General features: G+C 39.4%; 2 protein-coding genes across 4 annotated transcripts in view; one reads left to right on the top strand and one right to left on the bottom strand.

Moving 5' to 3' along the window:
- The window catches only part of ctnna2 (catenin (cadherin-associated protein), alpha 2), a 337,564-nt gene that overhangs the window by 194,648 nt on the left and 116,375 nt on the right, over positions 1–26,541 (top strand). The gene's annotated exons all lie outside the window — the stretch shown is intronic.
- Positions 5,729–9,579, bottom strand: lrrtm1 (leucine rich repeat transmembrane neuronal 1). Its single transcript, XM_067584709.1, has one exon. The coding sequence runs from the start codon at positions 8,336–8,338 to the stop codon at positions 6,761–6,763; it is 1,578 nt and encodes a 525-aa protein (XP_067440810.1). The 5' UTR covers positions 8,339–9,579; the 3' UTR covers positions 5,729–6,760.

The following is a 26,541-nucleotide window of genomic DNA, read 5'->3' on the forward strand; positions in this document are numbered from 1 at the left end:
ATTCATTTTCTTTTTGTTTGTTTGTTTGAGTTCTGTCAAAGACTGGTGGTGCCCACATGTAACACAGTGAATCTAAATGTGCATTCAGGAGCTTAATTTATAGTTGCTGTTGTTGTTGAAAAGGCCAGGATGTCCCCAGAATGGCAATTACACTGATATTTAGGTTTTAGGCAGCCTGTGAGGCTCCATAATGTTATTCATTTCATGATCATTGAATTGAGTATGTTGTGTTTGATTTTGTTATTTTTAGACTTCATGATCATACTTTTTTTCTTCCACCTGGAAAAGAAGTAGATTGGTTGACTTCTTCTTTGTATTGATATCAATTTGCACAAGACACATATCCTCAAAATATTCTTCTATATTACAACTTGGCAATGCAGTAAAATGTGACTTGAATCAAATGTAACACTTGTTTTCTGTAACATTATAATTTCATTGACCAGCCTTGTCAAATTAACGTTGCAAATTTATTTCACATCTTCTTTTATGTAGTTTGCTATCTGGACACATTCATTTACACAGTTTGCTTCTGATGTTTTCATCACCATTTTATGCCCCCATTACCCACATTTCACCCTTATGCTGGTCAGTACTGCAGCAAATACTTTCTCTAGCACAACCATGTTTTTTTCTAAGACGATAAAACTGTTCAAGAGATAATAGGTTACCATAACCTTCATTCATAACTCCCATTTGAATTGAGGAGCTATATGCAGTATATATGATAAATACTGTTTTATCATTTAAATGATTTATTGTTTTTAGATAAAATAGTAGCCTATGCCCTTGCAAAAATCTCAACCATGCATTTTTATTGATCACTTTGTCCTTGAGTGGGTGCTGGAGTATGTGTTGGACACATGTCTTCAGGCATCTCATTTAATATGACCATTTACATGAGAAATAGGACTAGATTTAAAAAAAAACAACATTTAAAACATCCACGACCTACAAGATCTGAGGTGTAAAAATTGTTGTCGATATTATCTGTGATTTCTCGTACTTCTCATCATTTTGTCTTTCTGTCTGGTATGAATAACAATAATGAATGAACAATAAATCCCCAGTCCAGTCCTGAATAAAGCTTTGTAGTTCAGCCACGGTATTACTCTGAATATTAGGCGCTGACCCACATCTGCTCTTATATGGGTTACATGGAGCCCCAGATGCAGGCCCAGCTGTTGCCATGTATTATCTCACTGACAGACCCTGATGTTTTATGTTAAAGGCAAGGCAAAACATTAGTATAGGCCAGTCCAACCGAGTCATAGCAAGTAAGTTAACTACAAAACAACTCATGGTAATAATAATCGTAATAATAATAATAACAATAGCAGCCAGTAATTCTCTGTTCCTCTCCCACCCTCTGACTCAGTGTAATGAATATTCAGCTGCCAACCTTGCCCCCATTCTCTAACTAGTTTCACCTTCCTCAGCAGCCACCACAGGTCTGCCTACAGTACTGTACCATATGTAGGTAAGAATAATGACTCCTCAGCCATTGTTATTAATTCAGTGTTGCTTGAGTATGGTGCATGTAAATGAAGCAGTGGGCGTTGAGAGCTATAGACTGCCCGGAGAGTTAGCCTGAGTAATGAATGTAATTATGGTGCCCTATTGGACCTGTGTCTGTTTTAGTGAAGTTATTATTCTGACAGTTTGTTCTATTTTCGGGGGGTGCAGAGGTTTTGTAAGTAAACTATATGCAGTTCCTAGTTTTACATCAAAATCCATTATTTAAAAGGAAGAATCTCTCTATTGTGTGGCTTTCAATTGATCCCAAACTTAGACGTTTAGTTTTTATACACATCAGGATTTTCTTAGAGGCTATCATTGACTTTAGTGCAGTAATGTCACACTTATAACAATGACAGCAGCAGTATTTGGAAAGAGGAAGAGCAGGGAAAATGCAATGAGAGAGAAAATGTTGTGTCAGAGGTTTTGGGATTCAAAGATAATGTTGATGATGATTAGAATATTGATCCCGATAACCCACCTGTTATAAAAGAAGCAGTGGAAAGCCACCCACACATTGTCATTAGTCATCACCAGCACCTTACAGCCTACTGCAGTACATGCTGCCACCCATGATTTAGCTCTCCATCCAGTTATGAGGGGGTGTTAAGCATTTATTATGCAGCACAGTCCCAGTCCCAATGAGATGGCAGAATGTTGCCCAATCAATACCCCTCACAGGAAGCTGGGTTAATTTATTTTTTAAGGATTTGTTTGCATCTCTAAGCCCCCCCCCCCACCTTGCTGCAGGTTGTGATGCAAGCTGTTTCCTAAAGATCTGCAGAGTGATGTTTTGTCATTGACACACACACCACTGCACAGTCAAAGGTACTTTACACACAGGCACACTGGCATACACGTGCATGGACCACTTTTTTTGTATGCCACTGTTGATTTTGTGTTACATAAAACCAATTTAGCTGTTAAAACAAGACTCAGTGCTGACCAGTTGTGAGGGCTTACAGATTGATATTGTGTTCATTGGTATCTGAGCTAGTTACTATCTGTACTTTTGAGTCTGCAGGGTCTGTTAGTGTTTGACCTTTTGCCTCATACTCACACATATAGAATGCTCCATTTTTTGCCCACCACACCCCTTCACATTTTCTCATTTCATTGTTATGACCTTTACTCTTTGTGTCAGTAACTCTATCTTCATACCCATCTTCTTTTTGTAACTTTTGATCTCAGAATTTTACTCATTATCACCTTACTGCATAGCCCTAGATTTCCAGGTCTGTTGTGCCTATTTATAACCACACATGTGCACAAACGCACTGCATGTGCACACATACACCACATGCTCAGTTGTGCACACATAAAGATGCAAGACAATAGCTTCAAACCTATTAGCAAGTGCATTGTGCATACTACCCCTGTATATCCTCTGGCTGGCAAGCAGCTGCAGCTCTGCAAAGTACGGAACAAATGTCACGTTTCCTGCCCAACTGCGCTTAAAAAGGAGCAGAACATCACACTTTTTGTCTGACTGATCTGATTTGTGTAAGACAGTCACAAAAAAACACGTCAACCACTTATCATCGTCCAAATCAATTATGGGTTTCCATATTAATAAAAGATATCTTCGTCAACCATCAGTGTACTCTTGGAAACGTGAGGGAGAGATGAATACATTTGTTATCACTGTGATCATTTTGGTTACCACTCATCTGTATTGATTTTTACTGAGCATCATCAATCAAGGCATTTATAATGGATGCTGTCTGAGAGCACATATTTCCCCTCAGGGAATTATCACCCCAGGCTTAGGTCAAGCAGAGATTTGATCTATTGTCAGTTAGATGAATTGATGTTTTTCTCTATATTTACTGTGTCTTACAGACACTGAGAAAAGGAGTGAGAGAGAGAGAGAGAGAGAGAGAGAGAGAGAGAGAGAGAGAAGGTAAAGGTGAAGAAAGTTAAAGATAAGTCTAAAGTAGTTTAATGTCAGCCCTCAGGACTCAAAGCTTTTAAAATTTTAGAGCCATTCTCCATCACCTTTTGCCATGGTTGCTTTTTTAAGAAGAGAATGAAATTAAATCAATAGCGGTGCCAGTATTGCCCTCTATGCCAGGCATCATCCAATATTTATAAAAATGAAGCTTCACAACCACAAATTTACTCTGTAGTTACATGTTTTAGGGGCTGTGAAGGACTCAAAGGGGGGCAAAAATTCTAGACTGGATGAAGATGAGAGAATAAAATAAATCTCTACTATGATGTCACCTTTGGTACCATAAATAAGAAATGGATCATAAATCCCACATGGCAACTTAAAGTGATTACCGCTCCCCAAAACATGTCCCCTGAACACAAAGTTTAGTGGTTCTATAACTCCCGCACTATATGCAGCACACACAGACTATTAATTTAGTTGTTTTAATCACTTGAGTTAATCAACCTGTTAATAACCAAAAACGTTAAACTACACTGTGGGTATTATATATCATTTCAACAACAAAGTGTATCTTATGCAAATTGCTCACACTGTATCTTTATTTATCATCCTACATGGACCACCTCTTCAGACACTGGTTTGATGTTGATGATTGGTAGAGGGTCCCTTTACTGTCGCAGACCACTGAGGTCAGTTTCAGATTAAAACTCCATGAATCAGCACCATTTAGAATGAATATGTGTAAAGAGAAACTCCCTGAACACAACTGTGAACGGAAACTCAACAAATATACAGACACAAGCTATATATATATTTTTTAAATGATGAATCAATGATGAATTCCATGCTGAAAGTTTTTTTATGTTTATGTTTTTGAAGGAAGCATTCTATGATATTGTCTAAAATTATATTTATACCATAATTTATATTGCAACATGAAATCCATGTTTACTTCCACTTGCATGAAGAATATAATAAGAAAGTAGTGTCAATTTAGTGCATTCAAGTGCAAAACTCTAAATTCCCAGCTCATCCTTCATATTAATATTGAGGATGATTAGTATGTGATGAGATTTTACCTGAGTGCAATCCTATGAGCTGTGGAAAGAAAAGAGGGTAATTCAATATGTATATCAATTTCAGTTCGTCAGTCCCTACAGGATTTGGTATTTTTATGATTGCAAGAATTAACACATATTTAATGAATAATTTTTGAGAGCTTGCAATTGTATCCACTCCCTGCAATATTTTCCAAAAAATACTGTCAAAATTTTAACCAGTAACTGCTATTTTCACTTAAACATACAGTATTTCATTTCAGTACCTCTGATAATTAGCACAGTGAAAATAAAATTAATCCTCAACCCAGGCAAACTCTTTTTTCAGTCACATTATTGCCTGGAGGACCTTAAATCCTCTAAACTTGTCTTCTTAGGCAGAGCTTACTTCCAGGCCATGATTTGCCCTTTCAGGCTCCACCAATTCAAAACTCAACAAACCATTTCTAACCCTATAACAACACTCATCCAACGCTTATCTGTTTTTCTGACCCCTTGTTGCATGTTGTTCAAAGAATACCAGAACACCAGCTGCACTTACAATGTTGAGGGTAAATTTGAGGATAACATTTTACTCTTATTAGAGCTAATTGTGTAATGATTGTCAGTGAGTTCTTAAAACATTTTTATTCCTGCTGACTTACAAGTTGTAAACATTATCTTAATTTATCGGAAAATAACACAAAAATGATGCAAATTGATGCATTGATTTTTTTTTCAGAAAAAGCCACTTCAAATTCATTATATAACTGTTGCCCCTGCTGTGGAAGTTTGCAGAATATGGTGCACAATAGGTAAAACGCAGCCACAGTATGAGAATATGCACACTAGAGAGCAGTCTGTTCCCTCTTTCTGCAGTCGTTGTGCCTCCATCCTCCATCCTCCCTCTCACTGCCCCCCCCCCCCACCCCACACAACATACTGTTCATGTCAAAGGACACAGGAAACACAACTTTTGTCAGTGAACTAATTTACACAATGAACACCAGAGGAAGAAGAATATATATACACCTCAAAATGGCCTTGTATTCAACAAACATTTTACATCACATGGAAACACAGTGAAGAATATTGAATGTGCAAATCTTCCTTGAAGCTGGTGGATAATTTCTTCAGTGATTCCAATACTGTATTTTGATATAAGTAAGCATGGTTAAGATGACTGTTGTCTTTAGTGTGCTTGATTCAGTGAAAGGAGGCATCACTCCACTATGAAAGCCAAAGAGCAAGAAGCAATGAGAGGCATAGCTTTAGATCTTTGACACTCTGCTTTCTTTACTTGGATGGTACACAAATAGTGATATAATATATGAAAATATGCTAACTGATCAAAATGTAATAGATCATTTGAATCTATTCACAGATAGGCAATGGGGAGGGGGGAAAGAAACTACACTGATAGCGAGCCAACACAGTGAATGATAAAACAACAAATATGTGAGTTAAAACAGAGATCTAAAATTCAGACCATGGATTTTACATTGGAGATGAGATGCAGATATCCCTCTGCCCCTTTCTTTTTTTTGTATTTCATTTTATTTTTTATTTTTTTGGTTCAATACACTGCAGAGACATTGCTCTCCAGTCCACGAGCGCAAAGACTGCGTCTATTGTCATTCATCCTCTCTGACAGGCTTCTCACGTACAAATGAGTTTACTGTGAATAGCAATTCATTTATTTAAACATTTTTTGTAGTTTACAAAAGAAATAGATTATCTTGTATCATTTTTTGTCCACACTTGCACTTCTTTTAACATATTTTACACAGACTTTTATCTTTACATTTTTAATCCAACTTAAACATGTTTTTTATATTTTAAATGCTTGGCAAATATTGTGTTTACCATAATACAAATGGTTTGTTTTTTTTTTTTTCTTTTTTCTTCTATTGTGTGTCCCCAGTTTATTTTCAAACAATAATTAAATGTCCTGAAGTAGAAAGACACATTAAAGCTCAAATATCCATCCATGAGAGAAAAGCCTCAGTGCCCACAATGTATTCCTCTCTGTGTTTCTGTAGTACATCAACAGGTCCAAGAGTCAGGTGCCCAGTATGCCCTGTGACCTCAAATCAGCAGTAGATAGCAGTAGCAGTAAATCCACCACGAAATAGTCAGACGCATAAAGCACACTCCTTCCACATCACAGTGAGATGCTGTGTAAAAAGTGTCCAAAAGATCCCTTAATTCCTTCTGTCCCGCAATATTCCCCTCCCCAGTGTATCCAAAAAAGGGATTTGCTGTATATCCAGATAATCACAGGTAAAGACGTACTCACAAAGCAGGGTCACACCTCACATTCCCGAGAAGGTTGCTGTTGGCAAGTGCAAGAGCCATATTCATTGATGATTACCAGAGCTCCCTCAATGTGGTTAGGTTTATAGTCAACATAGTACTCTGGTGTGGACATTGCAGCCATCTGCTGCATGCTTTGCTTTTGCTTCTGCTTACGGCGCTGACTGCTGAAGCACTGCCTCAGTTGTCTTATTCCGGCTGGAAAGCACTTCCATGCCACATATAGCATGAGCACAACAATGAGAAAGGAAAAGATGAGTGCCATGGTGCCAGTCACCACCTTGTGGATCTGCATGGTGCTCTCCAGGTCATCATGGCCCACTGTGACAGTGAAAGAACTGGTGACCACCTCACTACCCTCGCCCTCATAAGGGTTGGGAGTAAATGGGCCAAGGAACACAGAGCCACCTTGGGCCAGATCCCTTGTAGAGGCATACAGGCCTGCTGTAGTTACCTCCAGTGGGTGATCCTCACATAGCTGAAAAGCATAGACAGCATCCAACACATCCTCGCCCTGTGCGGTGTCGGGGCTTGAACACAGCAGGGAATTGTCACGCTGGCCTCGGAAGGCACTCAGCCAAGAGGCCAAGGCACACACGTTGCGGCTGCACTCCCAGTCATTCCCTGCCAGGGTAATGCTGTCCAGCGATGACCATGAATCCAGGATGCGCTGGTCCATGGAAGTCAACCGATTGGAGTCTAGCATCAGCACCTTGAGGTTCGGTGCACTCTCAAAAACATGTGGCTCAATGTACTCGATTTCATTGGCTGACAGGTCAATCTTCTCTAAAAAATGCCATGTCCAGTCCAGGGTATTGACAACAATAGTGGCACGATTGTTGTGCATGTACAGAGTACGTAAAGAGATGAGGCGAGGGAAGTGGGCTAGGTTGACTTTAACCAGCTCATTGTGCTCAAGATGCAACTCAGTCAACTTGAAGAGGCCAGCGAAGGAGTTTCGTGCCAGGCTTTGCAGTTGGTTGTATCCCAAGTCCAGAAACTGCATGCTCCGGCAGTCTTGAAAAATCCGCACTGGCACAAATTTGAGAGTATTGTAGCGCAAATGCAAATTGGTGAGCTTTCTAAGGCCGTGGAATAGGTCGGGCTCTAGTGCCTGCAGCCTGTTGTATGAGAGGTCCAGGATGCGCAGGTTTGGGAGGGGCCTAAAGGTACCATTTGGCAGACTCTCAATTCGGTTGCTGCTCAGGTCTAACTCCTTGACCCGTCTTAGCCTGTCAAATGCACCCTCCTCTACAATGTCAATGTTGTTGTGATCTAGGTAGAGCCAGGTGAGCTGTGACAGACCAGCTAGTTGGCCTTCACGCAGCTCGGTCAAGTTGTTCTCTCTCATGGACAGGCCCATAGCGCTGCTCAGATTGCGGGGAATGTCTGTGAGGTTGAGCCCCTCGCAGTACAGCAGCTTGCTGTCGCAGCGGCACAGCCTTGGACAAACCCCCTCTACCAAGGGAACCGTTCTGAGAAAAATGCCCAATGAACACAGTATCAACCCTGGGGGCTTCTTCAGTGGCCACTTTAAGTACAGTCCAATTAGAAGGAAATCCATTAGCATAAATATCCAGGGATGTCACTGAGAAAATGTCCATTGAACCACTCTGGATATTGTTTTTGCACCTATCACATCATATGTATCACATCATATTTAATTAATTTAGTAATCGGTTTTGTTCCGTTTTTGTATTTTAGCTGTAGACAGTGATATTTTATATTTCTTTTATTTAGTCAACCAAGGGAATCCTTGTCGAAAATGCAAGTGATAAAGGGCAAGTCTCTTTGCTTATGTTATAAATCAAGCAGTGGGTGGAGAGTAAAGGGATGGAGAAAAAAAAACTGTCCTCATTGATCGATCTTATTTGAAAAGATTCCTACTCACCCCTATCCAAAAGCTGACAATCTCCATTCAGCGTCTCGCTTTGTGCCCCAACACTAATTATGTGCGAATCTAAAAAAGACCCTACTGTGGTACAAATTCTCCCCCCCTCCCTTCTCTCTTTTCAGTGGACACCAGATCCTTGGCAGGCTTACAATGTCTTAGTTCTCCTCAAGTGAAAGAGCCAGAAAGAGAAGGAATCCAAGTAGCTTTCAGCGAGATGGTAGGAAGTGCAAGTTCCCCTGTCTGCATGCATGAGCTCTGTCTCTTTAGCTCCTCCGCAGTCCTCTGCTGCAATGATCAGAGGGGAGAAGACACAACCAGAGAAAGAAAAAAAAAAAGACCACGGAAAAATCTTTTTAAATATCTGTCCTGCTCTTTTCTCCTCCCCTTGCTGCTTAAGTTTCAGCAGATCTGTCAACACATATTATTGTCCATCTCTGGAAGCAATCACTGACTTGTAAGGTTTAAATCCATTCAAGTGGGTAATCATGCTTTCAGTGACGGATGCAAGGGGAAAAAAAAGGATTTAAAGAGGTGAACCCTGTTCACTGTTTTCTTGTGTAACAGTATTCCTTGTCATCTCAGTGGCTCATCTCGGTTAAGAAGCCTCTCGCATCCCCTGTGGCTTGCAGGTTTCGTTCACTCCCTTGCTCTCCGGGTGTTTTCTCAGCCAGCTGGAAGAGGCTGCTGAAGGCTGGTGCTGGTAGGCAGGCAGGGGCGGTAAATGTGGGAAGCAAAGGAGCGCGCAATCCCTTGCAGCAGACCAGTACACTGACAGCGCATGCAGAAGCACCTTCTGTTCACTGAGTGTCGTAAGCCACTCACAATTCAGAGTGCTCGCTCTCTTTCCCTCACTCTTGCTCTCTTTCCCTTGATCGCTCACTCACTTGTTCATGCTGCTCCCCTCCTCTTTCTCTCTCTCTCTCTCTCTCCCCCTCTTCCCTCCTCGCTTTTCTGTTGCTGTGTTTTTCTCTGTGCCTGAGACATTTACATATTCAGAATGGGCTGGGCTTAAACCAGGAGCTTTAATGAAACCCCCCCCTCTCTTCCTCTCTCTCTCTCTCTCTCTCTCTCTCTCTCTCTCTCTCTCTCTCTCTCTCCCTCTCTCTCTCTCTCTCTCTCTTTCTCTCTCTCTCTCCTCTCACTCACTCTCTCGCTCTGTCTTTCTCCCTCTCTCTCTCTCTCTCTCTCTCTCTCTCTCTCTCTCTCTCTCTCTCTCTCACTCACTCTCTCGCTCTGTCTTCCTCCCTCTCTCTCTCTCTCTTTCCCTCCCTCCTTCACTGACTGTAATGAATTGGGCCATATAATGTCTGCCTCCTTTGACGTTGCTGTGAGAAAGCAGTTTTCTGATTTCAGAGTTGCGAAATAACATTTATCCAATGAACGAAAGAGTGTCCTATATTAGTTCCACCCTTGCAGCAGAAAACCATTTCCATGCATATTAACACGGATCAGATGACAGTGAGTCTACGTATAAAAGTACAAAAAAAGAGGAAATAATGTAATTAAAAATGCAATTTACTACATTCTCTATAGCCACAACACAGAGCCATATAACACATGCAATGAATTAATTTCAGTGCTGATGATACAATTTAAATGTACTCATCATCATGTATGTCTCATGATTTCAAATCTGGCTTTGTGTAATGAATCAAACTCAGTCTATTGACATTCATTGTTTGGCCTTGCCAACAATAAAGGCTAGAGTATAATGAGTCAAGACTAGAGTATGACATTGTTCATTTGATCAAACTGTCCTGTAGCCAGGCTTTCTATGTCATTGTCAATTATGGCTAGGCTATCCATTCTGAATACAGATGTAATTGCTTGACACATAATATTAGCATAAAGCTATAACATAAATATTCTTCTCTGAAGGTCCGTACTCGCCTTGCATTGCACTGCTGTGGAATCAGTCCTGGCCTTGTCATCGTTCTCCCATTAATTCTCAAAGACAATGAGCTGTGACAATGCCTTACATTCCTCATATCAGCCAAGTTTCTTTCCATCTGACTTTTTTTTCCTTGCATTTTTATTTACAGGAGTCATAACTTTGGTATCAAATCTTCTTGTTCCCTGGAATTAAAAATTAATAAAAATATTTTTACCACCGAGAATATGTGTATGGAGCCAAATATATAGTGAAGCTGGTAGAACTAAGCTTTTTGAGTTTTTTGAGTTTTTGTCCTTCTTGATAGGTACGTGCTGACACTAACATCTGCAATCTGGATTACTATTCCCAGAGAGCCTCGTCTAGTTCTGTTAACTAGATCTAATAAATACTTTCTGTTATGTCGGAACGCGGGTCTTGTATAATTATTTGGGCTAATCTGAGTAAAGGCAAAGCCTCTGTGGTTTGTGCTGTGTTTCCACAGATGTTTACCATGTCAGTGCATCTGTTCATGTGTTCTGCTTTGGCAATCAACTACTGTAATGTGTTGGAGCTGGTAATATGGCATTAGTATGGGTTGTGAAATAGCTAGCTGGGAGAGGGATTTGCACAACTTCCATGTTATTCTACTGTACCTGTTAACCATACCTTTTGAAGAGTGAACTACATCTACGTAGTAAATCAGGATAGCTGTCTTTATGGTGCTGCAGGAAAGTGCAAGTGCATCTTATCAAACGAAAAGAGTCCCCACCTAGTGGTGTAATCCATCACTGCAGTACTGCAGTGATGGATTACTGCAAACAGTACAGGCCTTTGTGACTGTTGCAGTACCAACATGTTAAGCTGTTGTATGGTAGAGTTTATGCAGAAAAACAATTAATCAGGGGCTAAGCTTTGGTGCAGATTTTTGTTCTCGTCTGTATTCTAATCACTGAATAAATGTATACTTTTTGGATTAGACTGTGGAGTGGTATCATCCATGCCAATGTATCGCCAGAAGTATTTTGTTCAACTATTTGACAAAAAGTTTCTCTCAAACATAATATATCTCGTATCAGGTCTACAAATATATACACAATGTGAGATGTTCTGGGGGCGCTCCAGAGAGTGGGTTATAATAATAGAATATGTATTTTGCCTTTCAGCTTCTAAATCTTCCTAAAATTGGTTAGTTAGCTTGAGGTCTGGTGATTCATGTTAAGGCCATTGTCCTGCTAGATTATTATTCCACATGAAACTGAACAAGAAGGGATAGTATGCTTCTGCAAATTAGAGTGGTACTGTGTCTTTGGCCAATATGCAGTTGATTGTGTGCTGGTCTCACTGCATCTAGTGGAAGAGAGACTACCTTGAAAATGGGGTGGGAGTTTGGCTCTCTATTTGATTACAGTAATTATACCAAGGATCCACAATTACCTAACAGCCCACTACTTTGTCCTGACCCTGTCTGGCATTCCACCATTTAACCTTAGATACTGCATTTGCCAGCAGGTGATTCACAATACTTGCTTAGTGGCAAAATACACTTTATTAACATTTCTTTACATTTACTTTTAAAGAACTGCAACCATTGCATTTATGTGACTGTGGGACAAACAAAATAAAACATTTTGGCATTAAGATAGATGCAACTGAGATTGTCCTCTTTAGTTTTTAGCCCCACTTTTCCTCGGTGGATACGCTGTTCTTTGAATTTTATCTTCATTAAAGATCCCATACAGATGTGTTTTAATACATATCAAACCATACAAACCATATCAGGCACAAATACTAATATTCTGCTTCTGATGATTTGGTTCCTGATTTTTTCTCAAAGGAGAACACAGGTTAAGTGGTTTACAGAGCAGACGTGTATACTGTGGTAGAAAAGGCAGGTTAATTTCTGTGGACTTTGAGGTAGTTGTAAAGAAGCTTCTCCCTTCAGCAGATGAATATGAAAAAAGTCTGCTAGTGTCAAATTCTACACATCATTCTACACAGTGTCAAACATCCAAGTGAAATAACAATACAAAAAGAAAAACATTTTTGAGTGGAGAGCTGCTTTAAGAAAACCCATGGAGTTCATGGACACCACAATCATTCTGGCATTCTCAGATCTGCTAAAGTAAAGTTTGTGGAGAGAGAAAGCAGGAGCCCTGACTTTTAGATTTCGCTTGAAACTCTGACAACTACAATGATATATTGAGCACCAAAGGAAAAGGAAGAAAAATTGTCCTTCACATGATCTGGACATCTTGATGTCGAAATCATCTCTGCTTCGCCTTTGCTATATTCCCTCTTAGCTGTAATGGATGACTACACCATCAGCTAATGACTTGGTGCACTATAATGACTTGACACAGCGAACAGGAGATGAGAGTATCCAGACCATCAGTTTTAAGACTTTAAGAGCTTTGGCTCTCTGCTTTGGAGTTAAGGTCAGCACAAGTGTAGGTGAAAGTGTGTGGCTGTGCGTGAAATACACATGCCTACACACTCACATGAACACAGTCATACAAACACATACAACCATATTGCAGATTGATGGTAGATGAGGAAATTGATTTTTTTGAATGAATAACCTTTGAATAACCCTTTTTTTCCCCTTTTAACACAAATCATCTATGCCTTCAATTAAGCATTCATATGTAAATGTGACTCATCAGCTTCCATATCAAACTATAAACAAAGATGTCGACAAAATTATCTTACATCTTTTTCATTTCCGCCACTAGTTGTGGCTTTATCTGTGAAACATGCTCAAAAAGTGCAGTGAGTCACATAGTTTTCTGAATGATCATATGATTCAGATTTCTTAATTGAAGAATATTTCATATCTCACATTCTGACTATCCGTGGAAAGCATGAAGACTTACAAAACATAACTGCACATATTGTATCTTCTATCCAACCAGTGGTGCGTAATCAATGTAGAAACGAGTACATTACAATCAAGTACAATCTATGTATAATGTGTGGAAAAACAGTTAAATCACCATCACTTGGTGGCTATTGGCTTCCTACTGGCTTCCCATTTGACCACTGCCGAGCCAGTTTTAGCATTGCATTGCCCAGCCCCCTGAACATGTTGCACTACATATTATTGACTTTCAGAAGAGCAGGAGTATCTTCTGAACTACATGAAAGCAATCAATCACCATTTATGGACAAGCAGTCATGGGTGAAAAGTTTCAGTTTGTGACTGTGTTGTTATGTCGTTGTTGTTGTTGTTTCTTGTATTTATGATTTTAGCTACCTGCTCTGGTCTGTACAGCACTTTGGTCAACGTGGGTTGTTTTTAAATGTGCCTTATAAATAAATTTGACTTTGAAATTGTGTTGTGTAACCGAACATGCAAAATGTAAATGGATTTCCAAACTCTAGGCTGATTTTCTTCACAACCAGTTATAATTTTATTAGATAGTTTTATTCCATAGTAAAATGGATAGAGGTTGTGGTGTATTGTATATAGACTGAATTGATTTGAGGGATCAAATAAGACTCAAAATTATCAGCATCTATGATTACAGGCCCATTATTTAAATCATTCATTGAATCAGAAGACGTCTGACTGTGGGAGCCCAACAAAACAAGGCAGATGATGAGTAATTGGCCCGCTGCAGAGATAATGTTGATGGGCAGCTGGGAAAGGATTGTAGTGGGGGTCGGTAGAGACAATTATACCATAGAGTGGCTGTCAGTGGTGTGGTGAGGAAACAGCAAGAGATGATTCTGCGTCCGCAATTGAGTGCGACCTCCAGCAGATGGAGGTTTCTCTCAGTTTGAAAGGGTCACATGTGGACAGGGAACTAAGATTGAGCTTATTCATGTTCAGTATTAGTGTTTATCTTTTATCTTCTTTTGTACTTTAGGTGACATAATCTCATTATATAATCAGCAACTGAGTATGAGCTGAAGAACAGTAGAAATTTACTCAAGATAAATTGAGATAGCCACAGGCAATTCTAATTATTACCATCGTAGTCTTATCTCAGATATACTGTGTATCTCCTAAATCAAAACTGTGAAAACATTGACCCAGTGAAGGTTTATGTCAGTATACATCCTTAGTTTCCTACAAAATCTACAAAAAAGATCCACCTCTTTCCATCTTTCTATGATTTTAAAGGAGCTTATACTAACTGCAACTGGGGTAAACAAAATAGGAAAAACAATACCATCATAATAGTCACTGGAGCATGTGACAGGGGGGGGACATGGCTGTCGCTATGGGTTACAACTCCTTGAAGCATGTTTTTATGTGATGCAAAGTTTGCTTCAATAAGCACTGTCAACTGCTTAAACAGAAAAATCAATACAGCATCATCATCATGATTTGCTCATGTGTGAGGCTTTGGAGGTGAGTGAAAGTTTAACTTATGTGTGGAAAAAGGATTCAGCTGACATTTTTGTCCATGGTAAAACATGAAGGTGATGTATGGGTTTGTCATTAAAATTATATATATATAAATTGATGATAAAGTATTTTCATTGTATTACTTTTTACACTAACTTTAAATTGTGTAAGTCTATTAAAGTACATAAAGAAAAAACAAACTTAAAATTAAAATGATCTATCTTAGCAGGCCAAAATGGTTGAAGTAAAGAGTCTATTATTGATGGTAGACAGAATAACACGTGTGTCCCAATACATCTGGGGGTGTCATTTGAAAGCAGCTTGATGTTAAATGGCCTCCAGTTTATTGTTTTTATCCCAACTCAAAAATAATGTTCTCCACTGTGTAAATAACGCAGCCATTATAAAACACTTCGTTAATTTTCTTCATTGAACAGAAACCTGCCACAATGTGTATAAAACTTGGACTAGATGTTGATCTTGTGTACGTTGCAACCTCTATTTCTTTCATGCTATCCTTAAGATCTGTTTTTCCCTCTTCACCTTCTAAGATGCTACATTTTCAGTGTTTCAGTGTTCAGCAACTGCAAAGCTTTCAGTGTGAGTTAGATAAAAGACTTGTTACTTCAACAGGAGACCATAACCTTCTCATTGTGATTAAATTCCAATGAAGCAATGGTGACTACCCCTGGCATAGATAGCTGCATTTATATAGCACTTTTACAGTTTTAACGCTCATTCACCCATTCACTCACACACTCACACACAGATGGCAGCAAGCCAAGATACTGACCTAACCTGCTCTAACTCTTGAGTCACAGCTGCCCCAGAACAGAGGTCAGCAATTGTATTGTCCATATTACTACTGTATATTGTTGAGTCGTCTTCTGCCATGTGTACTTTCAGTCTGACATATGCTGAACCACACAGGTAATTTAGGATGTAGTCAATGCCGAAAGTATTAGTGTATATAATGGTTTTTACAAGAACAAGGCCATGGAAATGACAGTGGAAGGAAAAAAATATCAGTAATTACTAAGTAATTTTTTTTTTTCTGTTTTCAATAGTTTCCTGAAAAAGTGTAAAATATTTGAAAACTTCGTCACACTCAACAGTATCTAGTATTAATCAAGGTTCCAGGCCAGGTACAGTAGTTCTGTAGGCTGTAGTTCTTAGCTTCTTAGTTCAACGTACAGAATGGATTTTTTGTGCTTTCAGGAATGTTCTTCTCTATACTACTGTTGTGCTAAGATGGTGGCCTTGAACATGTTGTCCTTCTCTTTAATTGACATGTTGTTTTTTTCCCACAAAGATGCTGTATATATATCTTCTATAAATATTCTCATTATTCCCTGTAAATTCATTCCATGTGGGTGGCTACATCTGAGATGCTGAAACCTTCACACCTGGCACTGACAACCAATCACATTCTATTGTTAGTTTAAAGAGAAACTGTACCTGTGGACTCTGTCATCATTTAATTTCAGCGACACTATTTGCTATTTGAAGGACTTCAAATGTTGCTAATGAGCATATGTTCCCTATAAATCGGTCGCGGAGTATGTGTATACATTCATAAAATACAAAGCTGCTTGAATTACATCATCGCTCACCTTAGAGAGAGAGGTACAACAAAAGAGCAAGAAGAAGGTCAAATAGTGATGGAAAATAGGGGCAGGTTAGAGAAGGACAGAGAGAGAAAATGTGATATTTGTCCTTATAATTAACTAACAAGTACTAAAGAAAGTACAAATAGATGACAGAAAAAGAACAGTATATATCTATAGAGATGGTGCAAGTCAAATACTGTACTCATTAATCAGACTAACAAAGTACATTGTCACATAGACAAAGATATATAAACAAAATGCCATAAAACATATCTATGTGTAGCATATACAGTACCTGTCAAAAGTTTGGATACACCTACTCATTCAAGTTAATGAGAAACTGTGTTCAAACTTTTGACTGTTACTGTATGTGCGGAGAGAAGATATGTCAGTGATTGTGTTTAATATGAAAATGATAACTACAAAGGTAGATAGGTAGAGTACCATGGCCTTGGTTGCTTTTGAAAAGTGCTATACAAATAAAGTTATTTTTATTATTATTGATATTATTAATTCTCATGTTCAATATTACACTGCAAACCGCCCCAGTTTGCACTGGAGGTCCGTTCTGATGAAAACAAACAGAACCACATCATCGCCAAAAAGCAGAGATTAAATCCTGAGGTCACCTAACCAAGCACTCCCTGCTCCCTCTGACCTTTTAAAACAAATGCATTTTTATACATTTTGTTTACTTTTGTATCTGTGCCATAGGGCTTAATGGTACAAGACTTATTAAGAATAATTTCAAAAATAACGATTATAATAATTAAAAATGTTAAAAACTTGCAAAAATAAATAGATAACTGCTATTTATAGCAGGTTTGTGTGTTGGATTGTTTATTGGAAGTGACTCAAGAGTGAATACATCTCTGTTTGTGTTTGTGTGTGTGTGTGTGTGTGTGTGTGTGTGTGAGAGAGAGAGAGAGAGAAAGAGAGAGAGAGAGAAAGAGAGATAATTAATATTGGTCTAAATTGCTTCTAGCTATGTCCAATGCAAGGTGTTTCCTGTTGAGAGAGAAAGAGAGAGAGAGAGAGAGAGGCAGTGATTTTGCCATGTCACAACGCAGAGCAGTCACACTCTCAGTGTTGGACATGCTTTTATACAGAAACAAGATCAGAATTCTTCACCCGCCACCATGGCTGGTAGACATTTACAGCTACCTGCCACAGCCAGTTTTTCACCCACATTTGGCGGAATGGTGTGTGTGGGATTTTCATATACAGTGTTTAATTCAATTTTGTGTTTTAACATATTTACTTAGTGCCTTTCTTTATGCGTTTGCGTTCTGGCTCTAATGTTTCTGGCTTCACAGACTACATCAAACATTGCCTCTGACTGGGCTCTGTCTGCCAAAAGAACTTTGTTCTGCTGTCAGATGATGCAGAAATCCCACAGAGAGCCACCAAGCCCATTTTCAAAACCCAGCTCTCTGGAGCAGCATGCCCCCACTTTTGATAGCCCTGACTACTCTGGCCTATTGCCTCATCCAGTGCCAAACAAGCCTCTACATCCTTCATGTGTCCACTAGCCTGTCTTATGTTGGAATGAATCAGTGCAGAATACAGCAAACAGAGGAGTCTCTGATGCAAAAGGCTGAAACACTTGTAAATTTAGACTGAAAATTACTTGTGCCTGTATCCCTAGTGTCCCTACTGCAGGGTAAGGTAAGTACCCTAGCCTAGAACATCTTAATAAAATTCTATTAGAGCAGTAGTGCAAGGGACAGATGAATCTTGTAATTCAAAAAAGGTCCTTGTGTTTCACATTTGACACATTTAGTCCTACATCTTGAACCTTGGATTTAAGTCAGTTGAATTGTGTTGCATAAAGATAAAAACAGTGTACTAGAAACTTTATGTCTGCTTTCCTTTGAGCAAGTTCCCTTTTAAGCCTTTGACTCAGCATGTAATTTTAAGCATCACTTTCAATCAGCCATAAATAGAAAATGTAAAATGTCCCTCTGATTCTGATTGACTTCTGATTTTCATTCAAATACTCTCATTCTTTGCATGACAAATTCACCATGAAAGTATTACCATGTAGAAAATGTTCAGGGAGTGGCAACATGATGCTACAGCACTTAATGCTTCTTATAAAGTATACTGAGTGTTTGAAAAGTGAAGAAATGCTCTGGTGCAAAGGGTAATGCCAAAAACCTGCCTGCTGCTCATTCGCATTGTCAGTGCCACAGGTGGCGGTGTACACCAGAGGTCTTTTCTCCTTTACTGATGTCTCACCTTGATAGCGATAATTAGTTTCATGATGTCCAAAAAGCAAGGTAACACTCAGATTCATGACAGACCCTGCTGGGGGTGACCTAGGTGTCCTAAATATGTCTTTTGACTTTGGAGTGAACCTAACTACACATTCATCATTTCTTACCTCAGTCTGACCAAAAAAGAAAAATTACTGCTATTTAATTTAATCAAAAAGATATGCATGACAGATTTCAGAATTAGGTCTTTCACAAAGTAAAAAAAAATGCTTAAATCATCACATTATGTGACTTAGAATATTCTATATACTTAACATCTCATAATTATTAGAAAACTATCTCAATTATACATTGTCACCTCATATTTAACTAAAACAAAGACAATGCATTTTTTTCATAAAAAATAATAATAATGATAATTCATTTAACTTGTGCCACACTCTTCATTCATAGTGAAACTTAAAGTGCTACAGTGTTTATAACATAGGACACACAACTAGGGCTTTCACAATAACTGCAATATTGCAATACTGTGCGATAGACAAGCCAGCCACTTTGGATGGCGAGCAAACGCCACAACTTTGCTATGTTACATTTTTCCTTTTTTTCATGAAGCTAGACCCTTCTTGTTTTACACTTCACTGCATGTGTATTGTATGTTCAGTGCTAAAGGCACTAATATCGCATAGACCACATAACACACTGTTGAGCCAACCTGAATCACCGCAGGGGAAATTCCTTAACCGTGACAGCCCTACACACAACATAAAGGAAATAGTAGAAAGATGAAAAAGCCTTCCTGAATAGAAACATTTTTAGGCCTTTTTTAAAAGAGACTAGGGTCTGCGCTGCCCTCAGATGGTTAGGAAGGCTGTTCTCCAAGTGTGGTGCAGCAGAGCAGAAGGCTCGATCCCCCATGGTGTGGAGCATAGTGCTGTGGGCTTGGGGGAGCAAGCTGCTGGCAGATCTGAGGGTGCAGGTGGAGGTTTGTGGTATGATCAGTACCTGTAGGTAGAGAGGCACATTGATGGATTTGTATATATGAGTACGAGGACTTTGTAGTCAATCCTGAAGGAGACAGGGAGCCAGTGCAATGAAAACAGAAGTGGTGTTATATGTTTGTGTTTTTGCACTCTCATCAGGATCCTGGTAGCGCTGTTCTGAATGTACTGGAGTTTCTGGATGCTCCTGCCAGGGATCCCTATGAAGAGCACATTGCAGTAGTCTAGTCTTGAGGAGATAAAGGCGTGGACAAGTTTCTCTGCATCTGACAGGGTTAGAGAGGAGTGGAGTTTAGACATGTTTTTGAGATGGTAGAAAGAGGTTTTGCATAGATGTTTTACATGGTCATCAAAACTCAGCTGAGGGTCAAACCTAAAACCCAGATTAGTGACTGAAAGGAAGAGCTAGACATCAGAGAGTGGATGTTGTTGACCTTGGCTCTGAAAAAATGAATGAAGTTGTTACATTGCTCAATCTGTTGCCTCAATTGAGGAAGATGATTGTGGTTTCAGGAGATGATTTATGGTGGAAAAAAGATGTTGAGAGTTGCCAGGATTGTTATTAATTAGATTGGAGTAGAACCATGGAAGGCCAGTTTACGGAGTTTATGGTGAGTCCAGAGCATCTGAAGCGTTGTTTCAGGACATGGCCAGCTGTTTTTTTTTTTCCACAGGTCATGAATGAACAAGGGAGCAGAACATGGAAAAATTGACCTCACACATCTTGACAGGGGCATGAAAATCAAAGACACTGCTCAGAGATGTATTGTAGAATGCCTCTAGTTCATCCACTGATGCAGAAGCTGGGCAGGTGATGTGCTGGAGGTCCACTGTCATGATGACCGGGTCAATGCTTTTCTAGTTCTGAGGTTTAGTAGGGGGTGACAGGAATGTCAAATCCATTGAGACCATCTTGGTTATTGATGGGGGCGGAGTCAGTGATGACCAGTGTGTGCCCTCTGGTTTGACAGGGACATCAACATGCTGCTTCAGGCCAAGACATTCAATCAGACTCAGGAACTCCACTGCAAAATGACAGGACTGGTTGTCAAAAGGTATATTCATATCACCAACAATGACGATGTTGGTTGACATGCAGCAGAATGAGGTGAGGAGGTCATGTATCTCAGGGAGGAAAGATGAGTTTGGTTTGGGGGGGCGATAGATAAGAAGCACTGTCATGTGTCATGTGTATGGAGGTTTACATTTTAGAGCAAAGCGTTCAATAGAAGAAAGATCAGGCATTGGCAGGGGAGAGAGTTTCAGTTCAGTCTGGTGTATGATTGCTAAACCACCACCACGGCCAGAGCTGCAGGCTTTTTCCATGTAACCATACCCAGGAGGGCAGGCCTCATTAAGCACAGAGTAGTCTCCTGGTTTATGCCAGGTTTCAGTTAGGCACATGAAATCAAGCACCTTGTCCAAGATGTGGTCAGGTATGAGGAGGGATTTATCGGTGAGAGATTGTGTTTTAAATAGTTCCATGGTGGCAGGAGACAGAGCTGAGAATGTAAGTTTCTGAAAATTCAACAGTATACTGTGATCCACTCCATATTTTGCATCTCGCTTGGTATGGGGTAGTCTTGCAATGTTTCCAGTGATGATGCCCAGGTTTGTTTTGCTTCTGTATTCCACATTGAAACCACAACGTGAGCCTCTATGGATGTAACAAGGTCTGTTTCTTAACATCCTAAACTCTTGGCAGCGGGTTAAAAAACCCTTGTCAGGTGTAATTAGGAAGCTGCGTAAACTCCATCGCTATGTGGTGGTGTAGGACATCATAATTAAAGCAGTTGTGTCGTTTAGGCAGAATGGCAGCATTGGTAACAGCCGCAGTTGCAGTGACACAGTGGAGATCATTACAGCAAACATGAGGGAAGCACCAGTTGAAGAAAAACAGTCACTAGAGTCCATCAGTGACAGCGCAGCTCTGAGTGATTTCCATGCTGATAGAGAGGGGAGCCGGACGGGGCTTTATGGCACACTTGAGCCAGCAGGCGGGAGGAAGAGACCGCCACTGTCCTCCGGAGAAAAGAAGTCCCAGTAGAGCAGGTAGGAAGCACTTAACGTTGAATAATCCAAAATCCATACATCCCAGTAGAGAAAAAAGGCAGTACTTTACTTCAGTTAATCCAAAATCCACCAGTTTGATAGAAAGTATTCCAACTTAAGGAGCTATCAAAACACACAGACAGAAAATGGAAAAACATAAAAAGCTTAAGCAAAATGCAGGAAGGCCATGTTAATTACACGAGCAGTGAAGTTCACATTCAGTTGTCTATTTAGCAAAGAGGAACGACAGCCAGTATGCGCCAGCATTCCCTCGTAATACAGAGTGTCCTCTCTCCCACCTCAACACAAGCACCAAAACAAATCTTGTACGTTTGGTTGCACAATGATTATTGCCATTTGATAAAACAGACCCATGATGACATCACCCAATTTAACTTGTTTTTATTTACTTCTTAATTTGACAAATAGGGAGATGTCATGGAGTAATGAAGATGAAAAAATCAGTACTATGTCAATGCTGTACAGGGATTTACCAGTCCGAGATCCCAAACACCAGCGACATTTTTGACTGGTCACAAATGACTGAAGACTGAAAGATCTTGAAATTCGATTCTCATTTTGCATAATGAGTTGTCAGATAATGTATGATCCCCCATGTGCCAGAAGAGCAACTGCTGTGTACAGTATTATTGTGCACTGTGACAGGCTTTTTAAACAGAAGCCATTTTGACATGTCACAGTCGGAAAAGCACAGGAGTTAATAATAAAACTAATGTCGCCAGAATTCTATTTAGCTGCTTCAGTTTCTGGGTCCTGCTATTGTGCATGATGGCTCAATGTCACACGACCATGGCTTTCTGGGACATAGAACAGAGCCATCATTAATGTTATTAACACCACCTTAACACCACTTTAAGCACTGTAAATAATGTTTTTAAAAAGTGCTACATAAATAAAAATATTATTGTTATTATTATTATCAGTATTGCTATAATTATTATTATTATTATTAGTGTTTTTCCTACTATAACAAGTATTAAAGGTCTATTATAAAAACTTTCTGACATTGGGAGATGTGTATTAGTTGCCTAGAGTTGCTTTGAATTTGTAGCTGTTAATTATGACAAACATGAGCTCATAAGGGAAGTTAATTTTAAATACAGAGAGGCTACTTGGCAAACCAACTTTTAGCATAAAGCAACAGATAAACTGCTCCAACTGGATTATTCTTATTGATTTTGTTTATTGGATGTCTGTAAAAATGGATTCAGGGTGTCAATATTTGATAGAAAGTACCATTATAACAATACATTTATTTTGATTCACTGCTTTACTCCTTTAGAATCACAGTGTTTCCAAAATGTTTGTATGCAAAGGTCACCATCTCCTTGGCTTTTATGAATCCCAGCTCTTGCATGAAAAGTGTGTACGCAATGTTTATGAATGAGGTCCCCCTTCAAATATTGTGAGAAACTACTGAATGCCTCCTCCTCTCTCCATACACATTTGATAAACATCCTCAGACATTTTTCTTCCAAAGCCCAAGGTGTAGGGTATACTTTTGTACCAGTATGGTGTTATTCCACCCAGCTTGTCAAACTAGCAGAGCACTGTAAACACGGAAGCGTGTGCCCCAAGCATGGTTTCTACCCAACAAAGAGCTACTCTAAGATATCGAAAATGCAGTTGTTGTGGAGTTGTGCACAGTTGTTTCAGAATAAACGGCACTGGTGTTTTTAATGGTTTTCAGAAGGCAGTGGAGTTTAATTGCACAGAGGCACAAGCAATATCAGGCTGTAGCTACACTGGTGAGTAGGACAAATTCTTGAAGTAGATTAGATGAATGAAGAAGATAAAATTACGCAGGCCTTATCCTTCAGTGCTGTGCTTTGTCTTGTCACAGCCAGCATAGGAAGCAACCAGGGTCACATTTGGAGAAGACAGTGCCAAAGTAGAACTCAGTAGTTAGGTGAACTTCTATAGCACTTGATAAAATTACACTAACATGACCTCAGTGGTTAAACACTGTAATCTGGCACTCAAGTACGTGAGTGTGCTTGTGTTTGTGTGGTGGCATGCCCGCATGTGTGTTGGTGTGCATATGCTTTCATGTGCTTCCAAAACAGGTAACATACAGAGCACATTCTCCATTCCCGGTATAGATTAAACATTTACACTCAATGTAAAGGTGAAATTATTAATAACTTGTTTAAAAGAGTGTATTGCTATAGCAAGTGGAGACCAAAAGGAAATTTAAATCCATGATACACACCGGCTAATTCTGGCCTGTGAGCTACATATAGACCAGATAGTAGCCAATGTAATTGTCTCACAGATCAATTTGTCAGGTCTACGCACAGTAAAGGTACAGCGCCAAAACTGTGCAGTAACATGGTAGAAGTCAAGCTTTTAGATCTTTAGATCTAAAGTTATATTAAGTCTATTACAAATGTAGAACACTAACATATTAGGCAAGTCCTCAGTATCTTTCTCTGTTTCTCTATGGATGATTTCTGCACACAAATACCTGGCTCACCTAAAAAGGAGGCATTTCCTTTGTGTTCACAGAGGGAATCCCCACAACACCTGTTTATAATATGTCCCAGACTTAAGGGGGATGTTAAAATTGTCCTTTAATAATCCCCACATGGTCCTCAGCTTTAGTTCCCATGCCAGAACCTTGATCAAGGGCAGTGAAAGGATAATACCTACCCAATATGCATGTCTATTGGTATGTGACAAAACCAAACTACCTGTAGAAAACCTAGAGTTTCCTACAGCTAGTCTAGATTCAGAGTTTAGGGGGATGTTTTGTCTTCTGAGCTTTTCATTTACAGATCATAGCATTCATAAAAACAGAGTAAAAAGTTGGATTAAAGGTCAACTGACACTGTTTTGATAGTGAAAGGAATGCTTATGGCTCTTTCTTGTTCATTTTCTGGGTTCCTGTCACTGTTAAAGGTGCTCATCTCTGTACTTTGCCAAATAACTATAACAGAATCATTACTCACATGGTGCCGGTTGGTGTTACATATATCATGCTGATTGTTTTACCGGCAAATTATAGTTGAGCTTTGGAATTTATGTCACATTGCAATGCCTTCAGGGTTTTTCAGGGCAGCTAGTGTTTACATATGGAGCAAATTACACCAGGTTTTTTTTGGGTACACTTCACTTTAGATATTTCAAGGAAAATGTACAGTGTAGAAATGCACAAGCCAGGACAAACTGACGATGATGATGGAGTCACGTTAACTTAAGCAGTGTTTGTCCTTAGCAAGGCAATATCAAACAAAATATTGAATTAAGCATTACATAACATTACATTACGTCTCTGCTGACTTTGATTGTCTCCGTGGTCACTTCTTATGTGTTTGAATATGGCTCATTACACTGTACTGTACAGATGTTGGCATTTGCAGATATATCTTTCTCTTTCAGCTGATAAACAGCTGGAGGATTATAAAAACAGATTTGATCGAGGGTTGCATAAGTCTGGTAAGATTCTACAGCTTCAGCAGCAGATTTGACCTTTTCTTCCCCTTGAACATTACACATTTAGAAAACAGGAAGTTCCCACCCTAAAGGTTTAATAGGATCTTCACTATTAATTTACATCAACAAGATTGAATTCAGACTTAAAGATCAGAAAACTGTGCACTGCAACTACAAGGGTTTATTAACACTGCTCTGTATCCCTAGGAGAAAATGTCACCTTTAATCGTTAATGTTGCTCATCATATCCAATTTACTGTATCACATGAAACTGACCACCTTGGGTAATTCTACTGACTGACGTTACAGTACAAGTCAGTAGTATAGATCAACCCAGACAAGAAGGTATTATCTACACTGCTACAATCCGAGGTATATGACATACTCTAAATTGACCACAGGCACAATATAAAGATAACTAAATCCTAATACATATGGGGGATCTGTGCAATGTGACATTACATAATGACACATCCCCAGAGCCCCACACAGTATAAGTAAAAAAAAAAAAAAATTTAAAAATACAATTGTTATCACGTCACAAAGCCACTAGTTTCAGGACGGCACCCTTGATTAAAAAGCAGAGTGCCATCTCTGGCAGCAGACAATGGCAGCTAAATCCTCTGACAAGAGAAAAAATTCGCAGCCTCACTTCCTCTCTGCTGCCTTTGTGTTTGTATGTGTGTATATGTGTGTGCTTTGCTCAGTGTTTAACCGTGTAAAAAGGTTTTTGCATGATTTACTCCCTCCACCACAGTAATTTGAAACAAGAACTCTAGAGCTGAATCACAATCACGCTTTAGCCCTTTTCAGACTTGGAATAGGTAACACCGCTGGTCTTATCTATCTGTTAAACTGATGGCTTGTCATTCAGACATGGGTGTCTTTTACATTAATGTTGCTTACAGCTTTACTCAGACATGAAAGGACATTTATGGAAAGAGCTGTGTGTCCGCACGATATTTGGTACTTGGTATATGAAAAGGAGCAGAGAGAGAGAAAGAGAGAGCAGTGGTGACTTTAAACTGTTCTGATTAGGAGGAAAAAGTCTGCTTTTTGTTCTTTCACACGCTGAGTCACTGATGGATTTTAAAACTTATTTTGCTGTTGAAGCCTTTATTAATTACCATCGTGAGCGCCAGTGACACTCTACCCCGCTTCTCACAGTTCATTTTCGCATCAATTTCATCATTTGACATTATTAGAGAGAAATTTTGGCTGTCTGTTTTATGAAGTCCGACAGTGCACAAGCATTGGATAAATTGGGATCCAAATTTTATTCCTTTTTGCTCACATTCTATGTTCATGTAAAAC

This window comes from Thunnus thynnus, chromosome 3 (assembly GCF_963924715.1).
Source record: "Thunnus thynnus chromosome 3, fThuThy2.1, whole genome shotgun sequence".
Classification (NCBI taxonomy): domain Eukaryota; kingdom Metazoa; phylum Chordata; class Actinopteri; order Scombriformes; family Scombridae; genus Thunnus; species Thunnus thynnus.